Below are 10,755 nucleotides of genomic sequence, written 5' to 3'. Positions count from 1 at the left end.
GGATGGGCATTTCTAGCAAAAACACTATTCGAAATTCGCTGGCCAAATTCAAATTTAATTCGAAATTCGAAAATAAAAATAAAAATGTATTTTTTTTTTTTTTTTTTTTTTTGTGTGAGTGAAATGTTGCATTGTCTCCCCTGATTCTAAGTCTACGGCTTTATTAATTAATATAAAAAGCTTCTGCTGTGGATTTTTAGCTCAAACAAGCATTGCACCACTGAAGTAAAGAACATGTTACATGACATTGACATTTTTGAAAATAAAAAACAGTTTTGACAATCATGAGTGGTTCATTAAATATTTAGTAGGCTCAGGTCTGAGTGCCAAAGGGGTGCCAAAGTCACCCCCTCTCCCTCTTCATGGGATTTCATCCGCCATTCATTTTTCCATAAACCTTGCTTAAAATGCTTATAAAAATTGTTTTACTTGCTCAAACCAAGCGATTTGACTATACTTAGAATCAGGGGAGACAATGCAACATTTCACTCAATTTTTTTTTTTTTTTTTTTTTTTTTTTTCGAATTTCGAATTTCAATAATAAAAGTCGACCTTGATAATAACAATGATTATTCGAAAATTCGAAATTCGACGCCCATCCCTAATATGAATGTGTGTGTATATTAATATGTATATATGTATACATGTTATTGTATGATGTGTATATATTATATTTATATTTTCATATTATTATATAATCTGAAACAGAATTACTAGTAAATATTACACAGTAGTATATAGACAGGGTTAGACCAGGAAGCTTGTTATTATTTATTATTTATGGAGAAGGGGTGGGAGTTAATAAGTTTTACTTCTTCCCACTCCTTTTCGAATATGTATATATTCTATTTTTCTTTGTTTCTGAAATGGCTTTTATTTTATTATTTTGCTTTCATATTCGAAATAAACACTTCAATCAATCAATCAATCAATCAATCAATCAATCAATCAAACATTCTCACACTAAAATGGCATTTTTCAGACAGACGGATCAGGAGAAAATTTTATTTGAAATTACATTTTCAGCAAGACACTCTCGCAGGATTTGGCAACAGGAGCTCACGTTAGCAGGGAGCGATTAGCTAAAGCTACATGTGAAGTTTGTTGATGTAGCAGCTAACATACAGTAACTAATATAGCTAAATCTGTTTGGATTTTTTTTTTTTTATATATAATATCTTGGTTACCGCTAGATTGAGCTAACAAGGGGCAGCTTTGTGTTTTTATGTGTGGTGTGTGTGGAGTTTAGGAACTCATGATATCGAGCTCAAGTTAGCTTGCTAGGTCAGCACTAACCCCGCATCACCAGGCTCTCTCTTACCAACACTTAAAGGGGAGAGGAGAGGTAAAAAAAAAAAAAAAAAAAAAAAAAGGACCGATTGATGATAAATGACTCAATCATGAGTGGATTCAGCACTTGATCTGGGCAGATTGATTGAATCATTGCAGATCTATTCAGACCTTATGTCGCTGCCGAAATCTTTTAGCCGGTCGCCACCGAATGTCGCCCCCTCAGAATTTTGGCTTGCATTACGGCCCTGATTTAGGAGACCAGCAGAGTACAATTTCTTCTGATTGGTGGAGCGTGCAGTCAGTGGTATATCTCTATCTAAAGATCTCAGCACACAGGCAGAAATGAGACAGCAGGGCTGCTCTGATCTGATGTGGGCTTACACACTGCAATATTTGTTGGCTCAAATATTCAGCCCATATTGGCTTTTTATTCAACATGAGATTGAGATCAGACTAGTTATTCAGATTGTTGTATGTTTTAACACCTTCTGCCTCCACTCATTCATCTTATGCCTAAAGCGGCACTTATAGTGTCCGTGGGAGTCCGCTGAGGTCTGCAGCGTGACGTCAATGTCATCATCAAAGGCTCTGTGCATCTCATACCGCCCAGCCACTACGCTACAAGGGCATGTGCTGGAAAACGAAAATGGTTGCTGAATTTGAAGAGGCGTTTTTGTACCGCAGTGAAGTTAGTTTTAGTTGGACGTGAATTGAATGGCCAACCTAAAAGTAACTTCACTGCGGTCGTTTTTGCTGTTCTAAACAGAGAGAGAGAGTTGGCGATGGCTTCTGTCTGTCTCCCTCCTTCTCTCTCCACGTGTCCAAGTCCAAGCGCACTCCAGAAACTAGTATAAAATGTGCGTCCTCTCAGGAGTATAACCAGGGCTTAAATGTGGACTCAGGTTTGAATACACTATAGGTTACAGCATGCAGATACTGCAGCACGGCAGGAAGACATTAGATTAGACAAAAATTGACAAAAGAGTCCAACTTACTTCAATTGTAGTTGCGTGGTCTCTTTAGTGGGTCCAATATGCACACTTGTTTAGGAGGGGAGATAGTTTTAGAGGGAGAAAGTAGGGAAGAAAGAGACCGCGGACGCGTGTCAACCAAGTGGCCTTCACTCTGTTGTCTCTGTGTCCCTAACCCTACAGGAGAGACAGCTTCACTCTGCCCTGACTCTGTTTTCTCTGTGTCTGTGTCTCTAACTAGAGATGCTGTGATCGAGATTTTTCAATTCCGATCCGATTCCGATATTTTAGCCTCAAAACCGATCCGATTCCGATCAAATTTCGATACCCGATTCGATACCGATTTCGATCCGATACCGATACAGCACATATTTAAGCCTCTCTATGCTGTCTGATAGCTAGCAGGCAACAAACATTTTTAGGGTTAGGTATGTGTATGCTTTGGTAATATAGAATGTAAACGATTTAGTTCATCTAATTAATTTGATGTAAAACTAAAACATAACAATCAAATACACACTTATTTTGTAATGGGTGAACACTGGACACAAATAATTATTGTTTCCTCACACATACACCCCCACTCTGTCTCACACAAGACATACACACAGCCCTGTCTCTCTCTCTCTCTCACACACACACACACACACACACACACACACACACACACACACACACACACACACACACACACACACACACACACACACACACACACACACACACAAAGTTTGTGCATACATTTCCACTGCCAGATTGGAGGAGTCTTCTAAGGAGTTTTCTAATGTTACTTCTCTTCAGTGCAATACGTTGTGATAACGACCTGCTGTACAGCGCCGTTCGCTCAGTCAACTAACGTGTCATTGACGTTAGTTAGAGCAGAAAGATAGCTGCTGTTAGCTAGCTAATTAGCCATGTTAGCTGCCTCAGTGGGTAATGTTAGCCTATTGAGAGTATTTATCTGACGTTTATATTAGCTACTCCTCAAACCTGCGGGTGGAAATGGTTTATGCGATGCGATATATGTTGAAGCAAGACAACGTTTTGGCCCTGGCCATCCTAGGCTCAACGCGGCCTCAGTGTGCTGCTGCTGCTGCTGCTGCATGCTGGATAGAAATCCTGGAGCAGAGTCATGGAATGGAGTGCTTATATCGGAGCCTTGGATCGGTCATTTTCGCTGGAATCCGATCCGATCCATGTTTTTTGGCTGATATCGCGCCAATATCCGATCACATGATCGGATCGCAGCATCTCTATCTCTAACCCTACAGGAGAGACAGCTTCACTCTGTCCTGACTCTGTTGTCTCTGTGTGTCTGTGTCTCTAACCCTACAGGAGAGACAGCTTCACTCTGCCCTGACTCTGTTGTCTCTGTGTGTCTGTGTCTCTAACCCTACAGGAGAGACAGCGGCTAGAGACCATCCTCAACCTCTGTGCTGAGTACAACAAAGGCGATGAGCCCAGCCTGGAGGTTCTGAGCTCGGGGAGGCCGGGCTTCCCCGGGGGGCCCGTGGAGAACGTGGTGGGGAGCACGCTGCGTCTGGCCCAGAGACAGAGAGACAGCGACGAGGACAACCTGAAGGAGGAGTGCAGCAGTACAGAGAGCACTCATCAGGAGGTGAGCACTAGAGATGCTGCGATCGAGATTTTTCAATTCCGATCCGATTTCGATATTTTAGCTCAAAACCGATCCGATTCCGATCAAATTTCGATACCCGATTCGATACCGATTTCGATCCGATACCGATACAGCACATATTTAAGTCTCTCTATGCTGTCTGATAGCTAGCAGGCAACAAACATTTTTAGGGTTAGGTATGTATGTGTGTGCTTTGGTAATATAGTATGTAAACGATTTAGTTCATCTAATTCATTTGATGTAAAACTAAAACATAACAATCAAATTAGGGCTGGGCGAGATGGATGATTTAATATTCCATAGCTCTGACCTAAGCAAATCTGACATCACTATTTTGATATAATATTTTTTTTAGTAAAGTGTATCACTCAATAGTCAATACAAAAAATAATGGCTTTTATAGAACCGAAAGCCTAGCTGCTTAGTCTGCAGATAAAACATAAAAAATCACATTTAGACTCTTATTGGCATGACGGCAACATATAAGCGGTCTGAATTTTGCATGGGGCCAGTTCTATAGTGAGGCATGGAAAGCCTCACTATACGCCATCATATCTGTGTCGTTTCACTTTTGACTGAAAAATGATGCCTGTAGTCTAGATTAAAGAAAATACATGTACTGTATGTGATGTTGACAATTATGTAGGCTATGTGCGCATTCGTTTTCCTTATAGATCATGAGTGCTCCGCAGCTAGCTACGTTAGCTTGCATGTAACGTTTAGCGTTAGTTGATTTTGGAGACACAAACCCTGGACGTTTCATTTTGAGTAGGCTAATGCATGAGGTTCTCTATGGTTTACGCCAGCTCTGGGAGTATGAAATGCTTTAAATGCGGGGGTTTTGGTCACAACAAGCTTGTGGAGCGCTGCCCTGCAACCTGATAGCCTAACCAGCTAGCTAACGTTAGCCCCGTTAGCCATCATCACAACAGCTAACGTTAACGCCAAAACAAATCCGCTGCCTCATCCCCACGTTTGGTTTAGCGTAACGCCAGCTCAGACTTTCCCCTAATCTCAGAAACCTTGCGGGACATGTATTGCAAATTGCAATAGTGGTTGTTTTGTTATCATTTGAAACTGTCGGTCAGCCACACTGGGGGCGGCCATGTTTTGCCAGTCTATGGTGCGGACGCGTGATTTCGAATCGCACATAGGTTAAGGACGGGTGTGTCTGACGTTTTGGCCCTGGTTCAACGCGGCCTCTGTGTGCTGCTGCTGCTGCATGCTGGATAGAAATCCTGGAGCGGAGTCATGGAATGGAGTGCTTATATCGGAGCCTTGGATCGGTCATTTTCGCTGGAATCCGATCCGATCCGATCCATGTTTTTTGGCTGATATCGCGCCGATATCCGATCACATGATCGGATCGCAGCATCTCTAGTGAGCACCGAGGGGGGCGGTCTCAGACTCTCTCCCGCTGCAGCGAGAGAGTCTGACAAGTGAGACTGCTTGTAGACTAGTCGACTAGTCTAAAAAAAGAAAGAAAAAAAAGACGAGTCATCAGCTAAATGAGTCGCTACCTGCACCTCTCTACTGGGAAACCCCCTCTCATCACAATATGGCTACAAATACATCACTTCTGTCAAGAAAAAGATAACAGTGGCAGTAGCAAGGGGTGACGTCACACTCACTACCTCCATCTCTTTGACAGTCTATGAGGTTGGACCAATGTGGGTTTTGAATAATAACGTTGTGGTTGGATTGAAGCTGCCAATATCTTCCTTTTCCCTCTTTCTCCATTTCTCCATTCTCTCTCTCCAACAACTGATCTCACTCTGTTGTCTCTCCTACAGCACGAGGACTCTGGCAGTCCGGGCAGCATGGGCCGTCTGGAGCTGGGTTACCTGGAGGACGAGCGGGTTCGGGTTCTGGCTCGGGTGGATGAACTCAAGACCCGGCTGACGGAGCTGGAGCAGCAGCTCCAGGAGTCCAGACAAGAGGTAGACTGAGATACAGTTGAGTCCAGACAAGAGGTAGACTGAGATACAGTTGAGTCCAGACAAGAGGTAGACTGAGATACAGTAGAGTCCAGACAAGAAGTAGACTGAGTGTGAGGTCACGTATAGCTTACAGGTGACACTGTGTGACTTTGGTTGCTCCCCCTCCCTCCCAGGCAGAGATGGAGCGTGCTTTGCTGCAGGGCGAGAGGCAGGCAGAGCTGGAGCAGATAGAGGCGGAGTCAGACGTCATCACTCAGCTGCAGCACAGGCTGGACGAGCTGGAGAGCGCCATCCAGAGGGAGAAAGACAAGGTACAGAGGGCAGTGGGTGTGGCCCGGGGGAAAATACATATAGATTTTTATAGAGGTCACACTAGAGCTGTAACAATATGAAATTCCACAGTATGGTACGGTATCACGGTGTACGGTATTAATCCCTCGCACCCCACCCGCTTTATTTAAACCTACTATGGCCCATTGAAAAAACAAACGAGTATCTTGCTTTGAAGAAAGATATTACTTTATTGAACTGAAACTGAAACTAATATTTGTAGTGGCGTGCGGCGCCGTGCATATTGCGCAACATAATGGTCGGCACGGTATCACAGGTAACGCTTACCGTGTTTGCTTGATATCGCGGTATTACCTTAAAACGCTAATGACGTTCCATCCCTAGGTCACACACACACACACACACACACACACACACACACACACACACACACACACACACACACACACACACACACACACACTGCCTGTTCTCCTCCTGTCTTAAAACAGTCTTGTCTGGTCTCTGACGTTCTTTACGTGATGATCGATGATCATCAGACTACATAAGACAGCATTCCTCTCCGTTCCACGTGTGTGTCGTGTTTTTTGTTCTGGTGCATCTGGAAGACTTCCCTCTTTTCTCTTTCAAGCTACGAGGTAAAAGGGCCAATCAAAGGACTGCATTTCCCTCTGGGTGTTCTCCTCTCTGTCTGACTTGTCCCTGGTGGTTTGGTCTCCTCTCTGTGTTCCTCTTTTATGAACTAACCAACATCCACTAACCCCCCTAATGCCTTCTCCTACTTCTCCACCACTCACAGCCGTCTCTCTCGGCTCCCCTACTCTCCTGTCTCCTCAGCGTCTGCATGGCAAGGGGTGGGGCCAGAGGCACGCCCCTTCCCAAACCTGCTGTGCACGGGTTCTGAAGGAAGCCACACACAGTAGCTCTCTACTAGCACCTTCTCTACAGTGGTCTTAGGGCATCCTTTCCTCTTCTTACCTGCACCCAGCCACATTTGAACAGTAGCACAAAGAGACATTCACAACACAACACAACACAACACAACACAACACAACACAACACATGTCCTTTCAAAAGTCTGAAAAGGTCTCAAATACATTCTCTAGGACTGAAATGGTTGAAATGCCAAGATGCCTTTGGGAGGAGGGGCTCCCCAGCAAAAATAATGAACAGCATTATTCACTTTTCATTGTATTTGAAGATGGCGCTGTGAGAGGAATGGCTTCTCTGTTCTCCCTTCCCAGAACATAAACCAGTGGTGCAATTCAGACAGTAATAGCATTTTTGTATCTTGATTTTTTCAATTAATCTTTTGAAACGGCCCTTTACTTCATCGGAGGCGTCTCAAGACACACCCCACCTTTCATCTTGTAGAGAGAGTTGTCTCAGTGCTGCTCGTCCTGGAGGAGAGGACGAGCTCTCAGGTGTTTCACATCATCTCGTCCTGGAGGAGAGGACGAGCTCTCAGGTGTTTCACATCAGAGATGTTCTGATGGAAGAGGGTGAAAACACTGAAGCACTGACTGATGGCTCCAACACAGCCAATCATAACAGCCAAGGCTTCTGGATGGGAGGAGCCTCACTGTAGGCAGACTGTGCTCAGGATCACATCAATGTTACCAGGCGAATCTTCTCACAGTGCATTGTTTGTTTTGTTTGTTTAGTTTTGTAAGATATCAAAGTTCTCGCAGGGTGTTTATTGTCAATAGCTGAACGACATGCTTGATTATTTTTTTGCAAACCTAAAAGAGGCATTCGTGGATGGTTTTATACCCAAGATCTGATCACCACTAAGTTGGGATACTTTCAGTCGGAACAAAGCAAAATGTCACAGCATCTTATTTGGTTAGAATGCAGCGTTGGTTTGTATGAAGAAGTGTATGAGAGCTGCACTTGTCTGTTCTGACCAGTGTGAGGCGCTCTGCAAACCCACATGCACTCTATGGATCTTAGGCTTTGTATTATAACATCCCAACATGGCTTATTTCTGCTAACAGGCAGCTTTTCATTTGCATGGCGTGGATTTTGAGCAGTGTTTTTTTTGTCCCTCTTCCTGTCTCTCTCTCGCTCTCTCTCTGTCTCTCTCTCTGTCTCTCTCTGTCTCTGTCTCTCTCTGTCTCTCTCTCTCTCTGTCTCTCTCTCTCTCTGTCTCTGTCTCTGTCTCTCTCTCTCTGTCTCTCTCCTCGTCCGTCCATCCTGTGTTGGTGTGTGTGTGTGTGTGTGTGTGTGTGTGTGTGTGTTGTCTTTCTAGGAGAGGGCTAATGTTGAGTTGGAGCGGCGGGCCCTGCGGAGCCTCCAGGAGGGCTACGCTGAGCTGAAGAAGCAGCTCCATAACTGTCCTGAGTCTCTGAGGGAACAGCTGCAGGAACAGCTCAAAAGGGTGGGTGGTCCTCTAGTCCAGCAGAAGCACCAAGCCCCCCCTCAACCCCCTCCTACTCCCAATCTGCAGATCTGCAGCTGCCCCTCAGGGATGCAAGCTAGTCACCTTAATGGTGGAGATATACTTGCTTTTAACCTCACGTTCAAAATGCCACTTTTCAAGAGTTGTGCACCAGATGTAGATATGTATGTAGGGCTGGCTACTGGCTACTGGCTACTGGCTACTGGCTACTGGCTACTGCCAGACTAAACAGCAAGTATAACTGCACCCTTAGGTGACGGTCACCTTTCTGATGGAAGTGAATGATCTCTGAGAGGTTTTGTGTCTGCCCCGGTAACTGCCACCTTCTTCACAATCCAGGAGTTTGCATCCCTGAGCCACTACAAACCCCGCCCCAATCTATCACCCAGCACCGCCCCCCCACGCCACGCCCCTCAGACCATTCGCTCCCACCCCCACCCACGACCTGTCAGGGCCCAGCAGCAGCACCGACCCCCAGGTCCTAAACACCCCCCCCCCTGCACTCACTAGCTGAGTGTGACATTCCAGCAGCACAGTGCTGCTACATCTTTAATGAGGGTGCAGAACATCAGCCTGACTGGCAGACAAAACACACAGCGTGGAAAAACCCACGTGGAATTTAAAATGTGTCAAGTCTGGCGCTGAAAGGAACGGGGCGTCCATTTGCCGTGTCATGGCAAATTCTTAGTGTTAGTGTCAGTACGGAGCACACACACACACACACACACACACACACACACACACCCACACATTGCTGTATTTTCTGCTGGCACATACAGAGTGCTCCTCCCACCTCTAGCCCTTTAGCTGGGGCCCACTACATCATAAATGGTGTACAGACACACAGCAGTGCTGGATGAAGTAGCTGAAAGCCACACTAGTGATACAGATATCTTAACAGAAAATAACTTTGGTAGCAGTCTCCAAGTCATTAGAATATGACTTGACTCAAGTCTCGAAGATACTTCAGTATCAAAAGTAATTTTCTGATATTAAATATTTGAAAGTACTGTACAAGTAAATACTGTGAATAAAAAAGCAAGCAAAAGACATGCCTTTACTTAGATGCTTAGGGCAAATGTAATCGAGTAGAAATATACATTTTATTTAGGAAATGTAGTGGAGTAAAAGTGAAAGTTGACAGAAATATAAATAGTCAGATGAAGTACAGATACTCCCCAAAAATACTCAAGTACTGTAAGGAAGTATTATTTTTTAGTTACATTACACCACTGGACAGACAGACACACACACACACACACACACACACACACACACACACACACACACACACACACACACACACACACACACACACAGAGCATTCTGTAGTGCCCCTCACAGACATGATATGTCCCTCCTCCGCCCCACACCTCCCTGCTGCCCAGCCCTCAGGATGAGCCGGGGCACCGCAGCGCCTCCTGGTGGCAGATCTGCATGTTGGCTTTGAATGTGCTGCGTGGCATGCATGATTCTGATGGGCATCTCTTCTGTGATGTGTTACGCTTTGCATCATCTGTAACTGCTCACTAACCAATTAACATAGAGCCTAACGAGTCCCATTCTCTCTCTTCCCTCCCTCCCTTCCATCTTCTCTTATGGAAATGAATGTATTGGCTTGGGTGAGACTGACCAGTGACCTGACATGTGATCATGTGACATGACATGTGACCAGACGTGATCATGTGACCAGGGATCTGACATGTCATTGCATTTTGTCACACAGATGCCAAGTTTGCCACAATCCTCTTCATTCCTCATGCAACCGTTGACTCAATACATCAGGCACATCAAACAGCCTTATTAAACAGCATTACAACTGGGAGGTGACAAGTTGCCAGTTGAAAAGTCCCACCAGCAACCCTCAAATCCAGCTGCACAACTCTCTTGTGTGTTGGATGACGTCAGACAACTGATTCTCCCTGAAGTCGGGGTAGATTTTATTCCCCGAGTTTACAAGTCAGAACTCCGACTTTGAGTGGCGTTCCAGTGCACTTTTTCGAGTAGGAGGTCAGAAAATCCAGCGTCCGAGTTGTCTGGAATGCAGCAATAGAGCAGAGATATACTTGATGTTGGCTATGCGTGCATGATGTCCGTTTGGAGCATTGGGTTGTGCACGTCCTAAACAAATAAAAGCGTCATTTTTGCTGCCACGTGAAAGCGTTCTCCGTACCTCGCCGTGGGTAGCGGCTCTCATGCAGCTCCCCAAAAATGTGTGAC

At 45.0% G+C, this 10,755-nt stretch overlaps 1 protein-coding gene across 1 annotated transcript in view; it reads left to right on the top strand.

Annotated features, from left to right (window-relative positions):
* The window catches only part of phldb1b (pleckstrin homology-like domain, family B, member 1b), a gene marked incomplete at its 5' end in the record, with an annotated part of 197,850 nt that overhangs the window by 125,121 nt on the left and 61,974 nt on the right, over positions 1–10,755 (top strand). Inside the window, 4 exons of the mRNA XM_083637663.1 lie at positions 3,664–3,882; positions 5,697–5,843; positions 6,017–6,154; positions 8,386–8,514. Of these exons, the coding sequence (XP_083493789.1) occupies positions 3,664–3,882; positions 5,697–5,843; positions 6,017–6,154; positions 8,386–8,514 (633 nt within the window). The remainder of the gene's footprint in view (positions 1–3,663; positions 3,883–5,696; positions 5,844–6,016; positions 6,155–8,385; positions 8,515–10,755) is intronic.

The sequence above is a fragment of the Poromitra crassiceps genome, assembly GCF_964638095.1.
Source record: "Poromitra crassiceps genome assembly, chromosome: 5".
Classification (NCBI taxonomy): Eukaryota; Metazoa; Chordata; class Actinopteri; order Beryciformes; family Melamphaidae; genus Poromitra; species Poromitra crassiceps.
Note: the sequence above shows the minus strand (reverse complement) of the source record. Positions and strands in the feature narration are given on the sequence as shown.